This window comes from Ambystoma mexicanum, chromosome 9 (assembly GCF_040938575.1).
Source record: "Ambystoma mexicanum isolate Mex_15411 chromosome 9, UKY_AmexF1_1, whole genome shotgun sequence".
Taxonomy (NCBI): Eukaryota; Metazoa; Chordata; class Amphibia; order Caudata; family Ambystomatidae; genus Ambystoma; species Ambystoma mexicanum.
The window spans coordinates 917,183,589-917,201,256 of record NC_090931.1 but is presented as its reverse complement, the minus strand read 5'-3'; the positions used below and the strand labels follow the sequence as shown (position 1 = coordinate 917,201,256).

At 43.5% G+C, this 17,668-nt stretch overlaps 1 protein-coding gene across 2 annotated transcripts in view; it reads right to left on the bottom strand.

The window, feature by feature from the left end:
* The window catches only part of CWC22 (CWC22 spliceosome associated protein homolog), a 743,793-nt gene that overhangs the window by 259,665 nt on the left and 466,460 nt on the right, over positions 1 to 17,668 (bottom strand). For both annotated transcript variants that reach the window (XM_069616085.1, XM_069616086.1), the window contains 3 exons: positions 11,374 to 11,509; positions 11,059 to 11,265; positions 10,553 to 10,615 (listed from right to left, as the gene is read on the bottom strand). In XM_069616085.1, the coding sequence (XP_069472186.1) occupies positions 10,553 to 10,615; positions 11,059 to 11,265; positions 11,374 to 11,509 (406 nt within the window). The remainder of the gene's footprint in view (positions 1 to 10,552; positions 10,616 to 11,058; positions 11,266 to 11,373; positions 11,510 to 17,668) is intronic.

Genomic DNA, 17,668 nt, shown 5'->3' with positions numbered 1-17,668 from the left:
CACAGGGACCGCAGCTAGGGGCTGAGGAGGCAACAGAGGCTGGTACGGAACCGCCTGAGGAGTCGGCTGGGGAGCTGGGATCAGTGGCTGCACAGGGCCTGGGGCACCGGTGGAGGCGCTTGTGGTGCCGCTAGCATAGTCGGGAGGACTTCCCTGATGGCTTCTTTGAGGATAACCCCCATCTGAGTTGACTTCATGAGCCTGAGGAACCTCTCGAAGAACCCTCTTCACTAGTCTGAGGGAGGCTGGGGGGTACTGATGGGGTAGCCGGAGGCTGCTGGAGCCGCTGCATACCTTGCGCATATGGACGCAGTGGGAAGATGCCCTGCGCATAAGAAGGATAGGGCTGTCAGCCACGTACCTGGTTGAGGCCAGTCCCACCTCCACACTCGTTCTTCGCCGAACTCCTGGAAGGGCGGACGGGTGCCGCTTTCTGGCGCGGCGGCCATCTTGTCGAGCTGCCTGCCACGTGCCTGCGACGTGTTTCTCTGCTCGCTGGGCCCAGCCTCCTCCAGGGCTCTTATGTGGATCACAAGGCCTACCCAGCTCCTCGGGCCTAGGCCCAGGCCCGGTAGGTGCGACACCCTCGAGCCGGGGGGCGGTAGAGCTGCGTCTAGGTGCCCCCTCGGATGTATTGCCGGTACTAGAGTGTAGCCCCTTGGCCATATTGCTGGTACAAGGGCGAAGCCCCTCGGATGACAATCCGGTACAAGAAACTTCCGGTCCCTCAACACTGCCACCGGGATGATCCCTCGGCCCGTGGGCCGGTAGCTTAAGCAGCCACGGGGCACATGCTGGTACAAGGACCTGAACAGTCCCTCCCACGCGGGAGAGTCTTTGGAAAGGAGTCCATTGCGAGGTGTGATGGAAAATAGGGCCCTCCCTGGGCATGGCTTGGTGTTTCACAAAGTTCTTGAGGTCCTCTGGAGGAGGCTTCTGGAAGAGCTCCCGCCACCTGGCTAGTCTGTTACTCAGCTCTTTCTATGACAGCGAGCCACACGCTGAACAAGCTTGCCAATCGTGGTCTGGCCCAAGGCAACATAGGCAGAGGGCGTGGGGGTCTGAAGTTGGGAAGAGCCCATTGCAGGATGGACACCTGCTGAACCCAGTGGAAGTCCACATGCGCCGGGGAGGAGCATGGTGCCTGAGGGCCGAGTACCTGAATGATAAAAAGACAAAGAAGAAGTATCCGTGCGTAGAATTACATGGCCAAAGCTAAACCCAGGAGCGCTGGTGAATTTGGCCCGTTCCCGTTGGCGCTGAAAAGGGGACTGGGGTGTGGCGCCGGAGGGTTGAGTCATGGCAGCATGCTCCCTGAGCTGCACCCCCGTGGGCCTCCAAATTTAAAGGGGAAGAAGGTTTTTTCTGGTGAAAAAGGTTCTGTCTCCTGTCCCTTGGAAGGGACGCCCATGCAGTATGGAGGAAAGGGGACGAGACGTAAGAGTATAAAGGACCGACCTTCTCTTGATGCAAGGTCCTGGGGATGAAATCCTTTAATGACCGGGAGGTGAAGAATGGAGAATGGAAGATCTCTCCCCAGCGGGAAAGACTATTCTCCAAGTCTCAGTGACCAAGAGAGCTTCTAGCCGCGTACACGTTTCAGCAGTGGTCGGGTTCCAGGCACTCGAGGCAGATTGCAAGGGGGTCCGATGCCGGGAATGACCGATCACAGGATGCACATCTTGTGAAGCTTACTGCAGCCAACATGTGCTGGGGGAGGCAAGGCAGTGAAGGGAGGTGAATAATACAAATTAAAAAAAGAATGAGGGAGCATGCATACACTTGAAAATGTTTCTGCGATTGGCTGCCAGGTCTGACACATCTGTGTGGAAAAAGGGACTGAGGTGAGGCACTGGAGGGTGGGATCTCGGGGGTGTTCCTACGCATGGTGACGTGTGCTATGCTACATTTAAAGGGGTAGATCATTTTTCGCTGCCACAGGTTCCATTACCATCCCCATGTTGGGGGACACCCACAAGGATGGAAGAAAGGGGATGGGACGTATGAGTAAGTCCCCAAAGTCCAATGTCAGAATCCTAGCTCTGTCCCTCACACTCAAAGGTAAACAAAATAATGAATTGGTCTTTCTAGCCCAGAGGAGTGACTCCATTCCCATGGATGAAAAGACTGTTCTAGATCATCAGATCAAGTGTTTGGGGAAGGTCTCCCTTGCCCATCCTTTGTTAAAAAATCAATAGGGAATATTTCTGTTCCCCAATTGCCCGTCTCAGATATTTTCCTATGTCTCTAGGGTCCCCGATCCCGACTGGCTGACTTGGTTCTTTTCCACCAGGCACTGTGAAAAAGAAGAGGAGTTTGGATACTTCTCCAAACTGTAGTGGATCTCTGACCCTGGATGGCAGACCTGGTTTCCTCCTACCAGGCACTGCAGTGAATAAAAGTGGCTTGGATGCTTCTCTAAGCTGGGGTGGGTTCCTGACGCATGTTAGCAGAGCGTTTTTCCTTCTCCATCAGGTCTCTTAGACCACAACACAGACTTGGTTTACTCCCCTGTCAAGTAGTGTCTTCATTTATATTTCTCTCACGGTTCTCCTTCTGGCTTCTTACTTTCACAGCCAGACTTGGTCTACTCCCCTGCCAAGTACTTCCTTCATATATATATTTCTCCCACAGTTCTCTTTGTGCTTTCTTGCAACTTGGTATGTCCTTTTCTTACAAGGATCCAAGACCCTATTCCCCTTGTTACCGTTACTTGGTAAAGTTTCATTCACTGTATTTCTCAGGGTTCCTCGCAGCCTCCGAGGACCCCCAATCATAGGCTCAGCCACCCAAGTACCTTTGGGTCCTGGCTGCAGCTCTCTGGTCTGCCACAGGCTACCCAGTGACCTTCCCACACTGCTGGTGAAGTAGAGGTCTTCCTGGCTTTCCGCAGCAGCTCTGTGGCTTCAGACCCACTTTGGCTTTGCCATTCCCTCCAGACCGAGAGTTCCTCCAGCGCTGCGCTGCCAGGGCTCTGCGCAGCCAGCCTTTCAGTTTCTTGAGCGGGTCCGGTGGAGACTGCCTCTTCAGCGTCCCTGTGCCTGGGTCTGAGAGCCTCTGTTCTTTCTTGTGGTTCCTCTCCAGAGAATCTGACATTTGGGAAAGTCTGTTGTAATTTTTTATGTTTGTTCCCATCATGGTCTGCAGTTAGAGGCCAAACCGCTCAGGTAAGTTCCTTTCAGTGCTACCTGCGGATCCGCACCTCCTCCACGTCTCAGTCCGTTCTTGTTCTGGATCTTCATGCCATTCATCCCCATTCTTCCTCATCTCGGTTCTTCCTACTTCCTGCATATTACAGAAGTATGTGGAACAGGAGGGTAGGAGTTATGTTACGTTACTTGGCATTTATATAGCGCTCTATATATCATTGGTATGACCTCAAAGCACTGGTAGGTTGAACGCTCTCGGGAACCGTAGTTCTGGTCAGTAGAGAGATAGTGTCGTAGGGTACGTGGGTGCACCAGATGTGTGCAGCGGATGTAATTGCCTGGTGGTAACTGCATCCTAGCTATCAGTTGAATGTGTGCAGTCTGGTGGATGGACACCCAGACTGGGCTCTGGCTGCGTTAGGCCTGAAGGACACATATGTGAGCGACTAGGCCAGAATGTGCTCGGCTAGCTGCGTTTTATTAGGGTGATGAGGTGTTTATGGGATAGTGTTCGTATGTGAACAGCTAGGCCGAATTAATCAGGGGTATAGCTGTGTTCTAGTTGAATGATGGTGTATAGTAGAGAGTGAGCATGATATGATGATTTTCTTTAAAGCACCTGAGACCAGGACATGAAAAGGTCTGTAGGGAACATAGTGACACACGGACACATGGAGGCAGGGGGCTGGGCTTACAGCGACAGGGGGGATACAGGTATATAGCAACAGCATGGGAACAAGAAGGTAGGTACACAGTGATATACGAGTTACCATTTACATTCATATTTCTATCGAGATGCGACTCAGGCTAATGTTTACAGCTCCACCCAGGTGTGGGACATGTCAGCGTTCGCATCTTGATCCAGAAGCGACTCAGGCCAAAGTTCACAATTCTGTCAGGGTCACCTCAGGAATCCATCTATTCCATCCACTCTATCCATTTTATCGATTCCATCCATTTATACATTACATCAATTCCATCGAATCCATATAGCTCATCTGTTCTATCCATTCCATTTGTCCATCAACTTCGTACACCATCTCTTCAAAAACTCCATCTATTTCATCTATTTCATCCATTCCATTCCTTTAATTCATGTAATTATTACAAAAATGTTAACCATTCCACCGACCTCGTCCACTTGATCCACTCCATCCATTCAATTCGCTCCACCCACTTGATCCACTCCCGTCTCATTCGTCTACGCCATCCACTCCGTGCACTCCATCCACTCTGTCCATTCCATCCGTTCTGTCTACTTCAACCACTCCATTCATTCCACCCGGTCAATCCATATTATCCACTCTATTAATTTTATCCACTCATCTCTTTCGTCAACTCCATCTGCTCCGTCTACTCCATCCATTCCATCTACTTCAACCACTCCATCCATTTCATCCACTCTATCCTCTCCGTCCGCTCTATCCATGTTATCCACTCCATCCGTTCTATGAACGCTCTTCATCACATCTACTCCATCCATCTCATCCATCCCATCCACTCCACCAGTTCATCCATTCCAATCCTTCCATCCATTTTATCCACCTCATGCATACCATCCATTGAGTCCACTTTACTCTACCCACTCCATCCATTCTGCCCACTCCAGCAACCTCATCCACTCCGCCTATTCCATCCGTTCCAGTCATTTAATTCATTCTACCTATTTTATCCGTTCCATCCTTTGCCCCATCCATCTATTCCATCCACTCAATCTACTGTCTACTTCATCCGTTCCATCCATTGAACAAATCCATATACTCTGTCCATTCCATCCATCCATCCATCCATCCATCCATCCATCCATCCATCCATCCATCCATCCATCCATCCAATCAGTTTCATTCATCTGTCCAATACATTCCGTCTACTTACCTGTTCCGTCCATCCATTCTATCCACTCGGTCTACAACATTCGTTCCATCCGTTGATTGATTTAGCTCCTTCTGTTCAATCTGCTCTATCTGCTCAGTCTGTTCCATCTGTTTCATCCGTTCCATCCATCCATCCATCCATCCATCCATCCATCCATTCATTCATTCATTCATTCATTCATTCATTCATTCATTCATTCCATCCATCTATCGATTTTTATCCAACCTTAACAATCTGTATCTATCCATCCAATCTAATTCCATCCATTCCATTTATAAATTCCATATACACATATTCCGCTCATTCGGTCCATTGCATTCGTCAATTCTCTGTACATATCTTTCAATCATTCTATATGATTTGGTTTTGATTTTTTACATTTGTAGCGCACACCGAATAAAATAAACCGTATATTGGCGCAGATGACACAACTGAAGGTAGATGAGGAAAATCGAGACAGGCTCCCAGATGACATGGGGCCGTCTACCTAAAAAGGAAGGTCTTCAGTGCCTGGCGAAATTGAACAAGTGAGGTCTTAGTTCTTAATGGCAGCGACAAATAATTCCACAACCTGCACGCATCTACGCCATTCGTTCCATCCACTCCATCCATGCCTTCCATCCATTTGTCTGTCTTTTTATCTATTGCGTCCATCCATTCTATCCAGTAACCATTCCATCAATCCCCTCCATCCATCCGTACACTCCATCCACTCATTCCTGCCATCCATTCCATCTATATTTTCTTCCACCGTTCCATTTGGCCGATCTATCCATCCACTACATCCACCAATCCACTCTATCCTTCAGTTCTATTAGTTCATCTATTCTCTCTAGTTCATCCATTCTATCCACTCTATATACATACCTTCCATTCATTCCACATGCATCTGTGCCACTCTATATACATACCTTCCATTCATTCCACATGGACCTGTGCCATACATTCAAAACCTCATTTCACATGCGTCTATCTGTTCCATTCATTCCGTCCTTTCCATCCACTCCATCTGATCGCTCCATCATTCACTCCATACATGCATCCACACCATACATTTCATCCACCTATTTCGTCAGTTTATTCCCTTAATTCACTCTGTTCATCCATCCTATCCTGTGGGTAGGATCAGAGGTCATTGATCACCTGGTAGAGAGTCTCATTGGGTATTTTGTCATTGGCTTGTTTCAGTTCAGACATATCTTTAGGGTTGTCGTTGGTGATTATGGAAAGAGCCATGTTTTTAGTAATTTACAGAATGTCATAGTCTTGGGTGTGTCGAATGTAAGGTAGAAGCGAGTTCCACAGAGTCGGGCCAATGCTGAGAAAGAGGATCCTCCAATCCTGGTGGAGTAGGTGGTTGGGATCACTAAAAGGAGGGCAGAGCTTGATCTTAGGGTGCAGGGTGGGAGATAAGGTTTTAGCTTATCTTGCAGGTATAGAGGGCCAGTCTTGTGCACTGCACGATGAGTGGTGCAAAGGGTTTTGAAGGTGGCCCTTCATCCAACTGGGAGCCAGTGGAGGGTTCTGAGAGCTGGTGAGGTGTGGTCTCTTGGACCCATGACTAGTAGCATTTTAGCAGCAGTGTTTTGCGCTCTTTGGAGTTTATTAAGGTGGTATCCCGGGACTCCAAGGTAAAGGGAGTTGGCATAGTCCAATCTCGACATTACAATGGACATAACAGCGGCAAGTCTGTTAAGGGAGGAGAGGTGGGGAAAAATGTGCTTGAAAATTTTGAAATGGTAGTGATAAGATTTAGATACGTTGTTGACTTGTCGGGAGAGGATTAGGCCAGAGTCCATAGTGCATCCAAGGTTTTTTACTGTGACGGAGGGGGTGGGTGGGAGGTTTGACTGGCCCATGTAAGGGGGCCAGGGGAGTGGACGAGGCAGAAGCTCAGTGTTGCCGCATACCATGATTTTGGTTTTAGTGGGGTTTACGAGGAGATGGTTTGTGGTCATCCAACGGTCGATATCTAGGAGGCAGGCTGCGAGGTCGGGCTGAGAGTTGAAGTCTGAGTTGAGGAGTTTTAGCAGGGAGGGTTGACATACAGAGGTTGAAAAGGAGAGCTGATAGACATGCGCCTTGTTGTACTCCAGTGTTACCTGGGCGAGCAGCCAAGACAAAAGGGGAAAGGAGGGTTATTTGTTTTCTGTTGTTGAGGAAGGAGGTGATCCATTTGAGAGCTGTTCCACGGATTCCTAGGGAGTGGAGGCGGTCAAGGAGGACTGAGTGGTTAAAAGTGTTGAAGGCTGCAGACAGGCGAGGAGAATTAGTGCAGCGCAGCCTCCAGAGTCTGCAGTGATTTGAAGATCGTCCCAGATTGAGGTCAGAGTGGTTTCGGTTCCATGTCGGGGTCTGAAGCCTGATTGGGCAGGGTCAGGGAGGTTGTTGGCTTTGACAAAGGCGTTTAGTTGGGAGTATGCAGTCTGGTCGATGAGTTTTGCAAGGAATCTGATGTTCGAGATGGGACAGTAACTTTTGGGGTCAAGGGGATCAAGGGATGGTTTTTTTAAAGGAGAGGCTTGGCATGTGCAATTTTGAAGATATCAGGAAAGATTCCAGAGCCGAGGGAGTTATTTAGGATGGTTCTTGCATGCTCTCCTGCGCAGGCGGACGAGAATATTTCTTTGAGGACTGTTGTGGGGTAGGGGTCTAGCGGGGAGCAAGGCAGTTTGCGAGCAGATAGAAGTTCAAGAAATTCTTCTCTGGAGATTGGTTTGAAGGAGTCAAAGGTGGGTAAGGTGTGGCTTGCGGCAGGTCGGGGTGGTTGCTGAAATGGACAGTATTTGGTGCAGGGAGAGGGGGACAGTTTGTTGTTAAGGAAGGTTGTTCTGTCGAGAGCAGTGGTGTACAAGTGGAGGGAGAGAGAGTCGCAGAGCGATTGTGATGGGGTACATAGGGCAGAGGTGCAAGTGGGTTTGATGAATTCAGATAAGATTCTGGGCAGTTCTTTGCTGAGGTTTCTACAGTTGAGAATCCCATTGTTGTAGTGGGCTTTTTTGGCTTTTCTGATTTCTGCTTTGTAGTTGCGATGATGAGGAGTGAAGAGAGAGGGGGTGAAGAAGAGGTAGGGGTGTCAGATGAAAACCACGTTCTCCGACAATAGTCATCACTGGTCCCATAGGGGTTCTCCCCATCCATGAGATCCACCCACTGAGTACCACCCCCAGGGTGACTATCAGGTAGCAGCCTCACGGGAAGGGGCTCCTCTTATGGAAGAAGTGACGACATATTGAGATTCATCACATTATATTTAAAGTTTTAAAATACAATATTAAAACCCATATGAGATTGCGTATGCTCACATCAATTCGTTTTCTGATACTTGCTGACTTCCCTTGATGGTGGAGGAAATACTCTAGAATAACATGTTTCTTTAAATTTGTTTTGCAAAATATTGTCATGTTGGGTTATCATGTGACTTGTGCACTTTCAAAGTCAGGTCTACAACTGAGGTTATTATTTTAGTTCATGAAAGGCCAACATTAATAAATGCCCGCAACTTGCTGAATTGAAAGAACTTGGAAACACGGTTAAGTGCCGAAATAAGTTGCATGGCGAGCTCAAATTCTAGATTCATTGCTTAGCCAAAGTGTATGATCCTGAGCAACACAGTTAATCTCATAGCTCATAACATGTACCAATTGCAAGCCCTTAAACAGTTCAGAATTATCATCCCCTACGTTCTCATGGTACACTGTTCATAAAAGCCTCACTCATTTTTCCTGGTCATAATGTTGCCAGATATATAATAAAAGCGACCATTGATATGTTGTACACCACACAGACATTTATGTCTTTGCTCATTATGGCAAAACTGCTTGAAAACCAAAGGCATTTGTTTAATCTAAGTCTCTGTTGAGTTGTGTGCTCCTTCCTCATAACCTCTAATCCACATCCATGATCTATGCTATGGCAAGTGTACTTTCTCCATTGCTGGTTGTTAGTTAGCGATGTCTCAATTTGTGTTTGAGCACTATTTGATTTTAGACCAACTGTGTCAATTAACCAGATCTCACACTTGAGCACATTGTGTGAGTTAGATAATAGACAATGCCTGTATGGTATAGAGGAGACAACTAACCTTTCCCGGTCTGATTTCTAACCGGTCAGTAACTATTTTTTCACTGCAGATTCTCCTTCGGCCAGTGAACTCATCACCTAGCTAGAAATAGGGCTTTTACTAAGAAATCAGACAGCTTAATGAATTCCGCAGAGGCTTAGGAATCATGATTGCTGAGGTGACAATTAAGGTAAAGCCCAGAAAGGGCAACTAGGGCAGGGACAAAGATCACAACTGCCCCAGGTGACGCAGTTAGATGAATTTCATGAGTAGGAAATATGATGCACTTAGATGGATTTTGAAGTGGGGGAGGTCCAACACACTTTTCATGGATTTCAGCGGAGGGAGTTGTGGCGCAGTAGGGTGAATTTCGGGGGTGGGAGATGTGAAGCACTTGGATGGATTTTCAGGAGGTGGGAGGGTATGACTTACTTGGATGGATTTCCAGGACTTTCACCAACAATCTGTACTAATAAACTTACTCCTCTGCATACACCTCTCAAACTATGCACTTAACACAACCAGACCTCTACAGCACCACAGTCCACACGTATTTCACAACACCAAAACAACCATAATTTCGCACAGCAGCACATGGTGGCAAATCTCCAAAAATCACATTGAGACTACACAAGTGGCATCGATGCATGGTATAATGACCTTTAACATCAACATTGCTTCCAGTCTGTCTTTCCTATGTTCATGCTTCAGCACTTGTACATTCCTTGATGCTACTAATCCGGACCCTGTGTCTATGCTGGGCCATGGGTATCTTTTTCTTATAGCTACTGATCAGTGTCCTGCATCTACCCTACAGCCAGTGTACAATTGTTGTGGCTGCTATTGTTAAAGTGCGAAGTACCCTAGTTGTGGACTGCTAACGTTGACAAGGTGCCAGTTTATTATTCTGATCCCAGCAAGGATGGAGAGGGTAATATGCAGCATAATGAGCTATGTGTTGTGATCTCAACAAAGAGAGGGGTGCCTATATATTCTTGAATTCCTTTAATACTTTTTGTTTGGGATGCTAAGGGGGCCCGAATAGTTCTGTGCCCCAGAACCCAAAATCTCTTCACATGGCCTGGCATAAACTAAACAATGCATGCCTGCAATGCAATATTTCGTCAGATATTAAAGTCTTCAAACAAGAAGGGACTGATAGCATCCACATCCAATCAAAGCTAACGGTGCAAGCACTAGCATCTCCAAAAACATTATTCAATGGGAGATCAAATAAAACGACACGCCGAATTCTAAGGATAAGCCACTCAACATGCTCAAATGAATCAGAGTAACACTTGTTTTGAAAGAAAACGTTAGGACATTATGACTAACATAAAAAGACCTTTTTCTAAATAAAAGCATACTGTTCTACGATAGATAAGGTGCAATCATTAGCCTGTGAGCAAATATGTATTCATATTGAATGTTTTCAAATAGCAATGAAATATGGACAATTGCATACCCTTTTTAATTGTTTTATATTTTTCTTCATTTTCCAAAAACTGTGGATCCATTTTAAACACATCTAAGGAAGGAAAGAAGAATATATGTCAACTGAAATGCTCAACTATTTGAACTAGGATTGACATTCTGCAATTACAATTAACACTAATTGCATACATGGTAGAAAAAAGAAACCTTATAAACGTAGATATGTCAATAATTTGCCATCACAAGACTATGTAAAGTCAGTTAGTATTTCATACCCCCATAAGAACAAAATGAAAGCTAATTCCAACAATATAAAGCATGCTCACAAAGTTATATGTGAACACAAGCAAACTTATTTTAAAAAATGGCATTTTAAAGAAAAAAAACACCTCGGCATTAATATGCAAATCATCAGGTATTATATTTGTTCAGAACAAGTTTGCTAATTGCAGCAATCATCTGCCTTAAAAAAAGAACAAAGGCTTTTAATATGATAAAAGCAATAACTAATTAGCATATTGTCTACTTCACACTTACTAAGAACATCCTCTGGATTATAGTCGTCTTCTAAAGGTAGCATGTGTGTGAACTGATCCTCCTCTTCTACTAAATCCAGCCCCTCAGGAATAATGGGGTGATCTTTGAAGCCATCTTTTCGCACAGCAAACATAACTTCAATCATGTATTGTACACGCTTGTCGATTTCAGATTCATGAAGGATGTTGCGAAGACGTTCAAATATTGCTTGAAACAATGGAATGCAAGAAGTATCAATTAATGAAAATAATTATAAACTGTAGATGTCAAAATAACGTACAGTATCCCAAAGATTGAATTGTACCAGTCTCTTACCATTTATACCTCTCGGTGACACTTGAGTTAATTTAAGTCCACTTTCCTTCAAAAACCCTATTGCTACTTCCACGCTGTCATCTGTAGGTCTTTCAAGTAGCAATGTAAGCATTTCCAAGGCCAAAACTTCATGAGCCTAAGTAAAACAAACAACAATTCGCAAAGATGTGTTAACCTGCATTCTATCAGACAAACCATATCTACTCTATTGTTGCTAAAGATATACATTCTGCTTTTCAGAAAACGTTATTCGGATTGTGATGTGTGAAAGCAAAGTAATCCTTTCAGACATGCGCACTGAAGCTCATTTCTCAAATAACCTCTAAGAGCTACAGTGACAACCATGTTTACAGATACACATAGCAGTTGTTCTTCACAGGAAGTAATTAATACATGATACCTTTTGGGGCCAAATTTATGAGACCAGATGGTTCCTGTTAACCACAATGTATTTCCACAAAATGTTCATCCAGGAAAATCCTCTGGTCTACTGCTTCTGGAACATCTATGTTATGTCAAAACAAAAACAGATCTGGTGGAGTTTTGACTCTGCAAGCCACCCCTGCCAGAAAAGCCAACATTAGTAATATTCCTCATCGAAGACGTTAGTTAACTATTAAGTCCAGTCCCAGTAGACTGGCAGCCTTGCTTGTACATTTAACAAACAAAATAAATTATTCAGGCCTTCTGCCTTTCTACTGGGCTACAGGTACCTCTCAATGAATAAACGTTAGCTTAGGGGAAAGGGGCATTAAAGATGTGGATGAGGAAGGTTATGGCTCTATTTAATAAGGACCTCCAAGTAATAAGTGCATTACCATCTTGCCCATCATCTCACCAGTTTCTACATCATTAGATAAAACAGCCACTTACTGTGTCACACGTTAGCCCCTTCACGTTAATGCTGGTATTTTGGTAACCTGACCTCTTCCTCTCCCCAGTAAGGGTTCATTTTGTTACAGAAGAAGAATGGGTTTCTTGCACACCCCTTACTGCGCCACAGATTTGAATCTTAAAATTCCTTGATAAATGAGTCCCAAGTTCTGTTTAATGGTGATTCAAAATTGTTTATTACTGGCCCCATATGATCACACGTGTTTTGGCACTTTAATGTGCATTTTTCAAATTAGGGCATATCCTTTGTCTCTACTCATTACAAATAATCAATAAGGTTGAAAATGATACAAACTTGCAGATCCATCATATTGTCAACATATGAGCATGAGTAGAAACATACAAATCGATATGACCCCAATGTAATTCAATAGGCAAAAATAATAATTAAAAGAAAAACAGAAATAAAGAGACCGAGATTCGGGATGGGGATCAGGGAGGTTCAGAGGGAGTTGAAAATATGACAAATGAAAAGAAAAGGAGAAAAACGGAGAAAAAGAAATAACAGTCATGAGAGAAAGATTAGTAAGTTGTAAAAATCTTTAGATTCTTGTATACAGCTCTAATTGCTCTCTGAGATTATATGGTACTAGAAATAGAAATAAAAACTCCATCCATTCTGTTGTTGTAGGCAAGGTTAATGTCACTCTTATTCATTACAATCGACATATTTGTGCATACTTGTAATGCCCTAGGTTCCTCAGTTCACCTATACCAAAACAAAATACAACATGTGCGTGTCTCTGTTACCTTAGTGGCAGTTCCTTACATAGTGAGAAGATGTCATTGGTATTTGTACATTACTATAAAAAAAATAGGAATCTTACCCTTTGCTTGTTTACGTATTTGCGTAGTTGCAATATGAAAAAGAGTACCGTGTTAAATCCCACCTGGGTGAAGTAAAATGAAAATGGAACAATATTAAATTGCCCCTTGGATGGATTATTGTCTCCTGCGGGCGTACAAGGATGTTATTCAGCGGGTTAGACCGCATGGAGTGTTTAAGAATGTGTATTATGGCCGTTACGTTTACCAAATGTACTGCTCCTTATTACGTGCATCCAAAACCATTGAAACAATGTTACTCTAAAATGCAGTTCTGCACTATAAACGCTGCTGGGAATATCTAATTGTGTTAAGCATGATGTGATGTGTAAAAAGACATAATAGGCTTAATGCAGTTCACAATTTGTGGGTCATATGCCCACTGGTAAGTGCAATGTCAAAGTAAGAACTTGTAATTCCGTTTTTTCACCATTAGCTGAAATCTTCACGCTCGTGCATCGTTCCGCATGGATTGTTGCACGATTGGTTATAGTAGTGGGTGGGCTTACAGAGACCCCCAGGGCTTACCTGCAAAGTAGTGTCTCTCGCGTCGGATAACAGGGACTGCCGGTCCTCAACTGTTTCCTGTTTATCTCCTTCCCCCTGAAAACATGGCAGTCCTTCCATAGTTTCCATGGTCCTGAAGAGCTTGTCGGACATATTTTGGGAACTCCACATATGAGCTGTAGAGGCTATGTGTGAGCAACCAACCCGTACTACCATTGGTTTAGGGGTTGCATGTGCTTAGAATTACATTACTGCAGAGTACATTTTTTTAAAATGTGTGCAATTGCATTGGCTGAGCCTGTGAAAATGCCACAAAATGCCAAAACATGTGTGCGTGATATTGTGTGTGCGCATGCACATACTTTATGCCATTACATTCTGCTGTAAAACATCTGATGGCCATTCTGTTTACCTGTAATGGTCACTGCCTAAATGTTGTCAAATTAAACTCACCATTAGCATGCCGTAGGATAATAGAAATGAAGATCTAATACAGTGAACTCCCCAATAGCATATAATACAGTAACTCACTAATAGCATACATTAAGAGACGGAAATACAAATCTAATACAGTGACAACATCATAAAATTCATCTTGTAAACACGTGTTCTTTGTCATGTTATGCAATGTCAATTTAAAAAGAAAAGTGTGCAATTGCTGTGGCTGAGCCCGAAAAAGTGCCAAAAAATGTGTGCGTGATATCCTGTGTGTGCATGCATGCACATACTTTATACCATTAAATTCTTCTGAAACACATCTGATGGCCATTCATATCTGTGCCGCAGTAAGGGGTGTGCAAGAAACATTCTTCTTCTTTGTCAAACGGAGTAGGGGAACTCTTGGTCTCCGTCGTTTCACGCACCAATGCAACACTTTCTGAATTACATTTGAACCTGGTCGTGGGGGTACTCAAAAGTGATATCGCCCAAAAAAAGTTCCTCAAGTGAAGTATTTATCTTTTATTTTATATCAACTACCGCGCTGACCTATATCATCACACCATAACATGGAGAAAGAACAGGGAAGAGGAAGCCAACAACCTGTTTACACCTAAAGGAAGCAATGCTCACGCATTCGGAACTAGCACCCCGAAACGTGAGGAACTTGGATACAAATTTATAAAATTAGAAATACTTCACGCAAGGAAATTGATAAATACTGGGAAATCATCTCATTAAAAAAACTATTTAAACCAAACAGCAAATTCCGAGAGGATTCCGAATTCTGATTTTTCCAGACTTCAGTAAGGACGAAGACAAGGATCTCGCTGAGGATTGGGAAAACAATCTAAACAATTTAAATCAATGTTCCAAACAAATGCTGGAAATGCTAGTTGAACATGCGACCCGTGAACATAAAAGAGCAACAGAACAAATAGAGACAATCAAGAAAGAAATAACGGATGCAAAGGCATTCGATGTAACTAAGGAGAAAAACTACCTCAAGATGCATGAGAAATTGAAAGACTATCAGGACGAAATCAAAATGCGCAAATTGAGAACATTTTTCCGGGATGAGAGAGATTACAATGAAGACATAGTATATACGTTTCAAGAGAAATATAACAAATTTACCAAGCCAATATACAGAGAAAGTACACCGAATACCTCATCTGCAGGTTCTGATACAGATGTAGTAACAGAAGGGTACACAGAGGTTACAGAAGATCTTAATAAAAATAAAACAGGGCATGGCTTCCTCAACCAAATAAGATGTTTTAAGAAAGGCAACAGGAACACAGTACAAAAACAGGTCCGTTTTCAATTGACAAGCCAACCGGACAAGAAACAACTTTTACTCACAGCAGAGGAAGGAGGGGGTCAGGTAGACACAAGCAACCCCGACACCTTAGAGGATTATCATAGACTAACAAGAGCGGGAGCCCGAGATGCGGCCAAGAAGACCAAATAAAACGACCTAGTGATGAATTTGTCTGACAAGATTCTAACTGTAGAATTTCATTCACACCAACATCATAATTTGAGCCTATACAAGTGCATATTGATCTTTTCAAATTTTTCAGAAGGCTGAAACGTAAAAAACAATTTCGCCACACAAGTAGGCAGACGGGAGAACCAACCCGAACCAGTCACCATCAGTGAAGTAACCATTGAAGATCTGCGGAATATACACCTTCTCAAATCATTACAAGAACCAGGGGATTTCCCGATACATCAAATATTACAAGAATCAAGGATTACACCGGTCAGCATGACACAAGAAGAACTTAAACCAGAATCCAAGTTTTTACCATATCTATCACCGAACAACATGCTAGACGCATTTTACAAATCGGTCACACAGAACCTAAAGAAGATCTCTGACAAGCAAGGGAAAACAGTCAAGAAATATGCATGAAACAATCTTACACCACAGGAAATACAAGCCCTCCAAGCATTAAGAACAAACAAAGACCTGGTTATAAAAGAAGCAGACAAGAGTGGTAATATAATCGTTATGAACAGACAGATTATGTCAAAATGGCAAAGAAAACATCTTGATACACCAAACTGCTATGAGATACTACCTAACAATCCGAAGACAGACATTAAGGATTTGAGAAATCTGATAGACGGATGGCACAGTCAAAGCTTAATTACGGATGATGAAAGAAGATATTTATTTGTCCTGAAACCAACGTTACCGACAATATACTTTCTTCCTAAAGTGCACAAGCCATTTACAGACATTCCAGTAGGGAGGCCTATTCTCAGTGCCATTAGCTGGGCCACTGAGCCAATAGCCGAATATATTGACAATATGCTTAGACCCAAGGTCACCAAGTTAAAGCATATCTGAAAGATACCACAGCAGCCATACACATTGTTGAAGGAATCCAATGGCATACAACCTATTATTTGGCTACATGGGACGTGAAAGCTTTATACACACCTATTCGGCATGATCTAGCTTTGGAAACGATTGACTATATATTCAAGGAAGAAACTGCATCTCGTTTACCCTTTGTTTGCATGCTTAAAGAAATGCTAACGGCAACACTAGGAAACAACATCTTTCTTTTGACAATCAAAGTTTATACAACCAATGCACACAGGAAAAACATCACTAAATGGATACACTACATAGACATCTTTTTGATATAGAATGGCACACTTCAAGAATTGGATGACTTCATGCACAGAATAAATGACAATAAGTATGGAATAGAATTTATAGGAACCAGCAGTACAACAGAGATCAATTTTCTCCATTTAACAATTTATGTGTCGGGAAACCCTTTCAAGACAAAAACCTATTGTAAAGAGACTAAAGTAAACTCAACACTGTTTGCCACCAGTTGTCACTATGAACCGGTTATCAGGAACATCCCCAAAGGTGAATTTATAAGAGCAAGGAGAAACTGTGGGTATACGACAAACTTTAATGCAGGATGCAATATATTGTCTACAAGGTTTACAGCCAGAGGCTACTCGAACAAATGCATCGAAGCAGCATGGAACAAAGCACAACGGACACGCAGATTACGAACTTTGATACAGAAAGACAAAGAGCTGAAACTTGACAGAGTACAATTTATCACTACATACTCTGCCAATAATCATCTGATCAGGAAGATCCTTAAAAAAAAAGTTGGTACCTGCTCAAGCTGGATCCACATATTGCAGAGTTCATCAACAACTACCCATCTGTAAGTTACAGAAGAGCCAAAACGCTCAGAACTAGCGTAAGTCCCTTGCTATTACCAGAAGTGAAAGAGGAGACACCAAAGACCTGGCTACAACCACCAAACTTGGGCTTCAGGAAATGCGGCACATGTGCAATGTGTCAGTACGCGATGGCAAGCACAGACACCTTCAAGGCCCTAAATGGGGTCAAGATCAAAATAAACAAACAAATCCATTGTTCTAAATATGTGATATACGCAATCATATGCACTTGTAAACTTGTCTACATTGCAGCACGATTCGAGAGCTACGGATCAGGATTAGAGAATGCTTATCTGCAATCGGCAGTCAGGACAAAAACCTACCTTTAGCAGACCATTGGCAAAACAAACACCAACTCAATGGTAAATGAGAAATCAAATGTATTGGTTTGAAAAAAGTG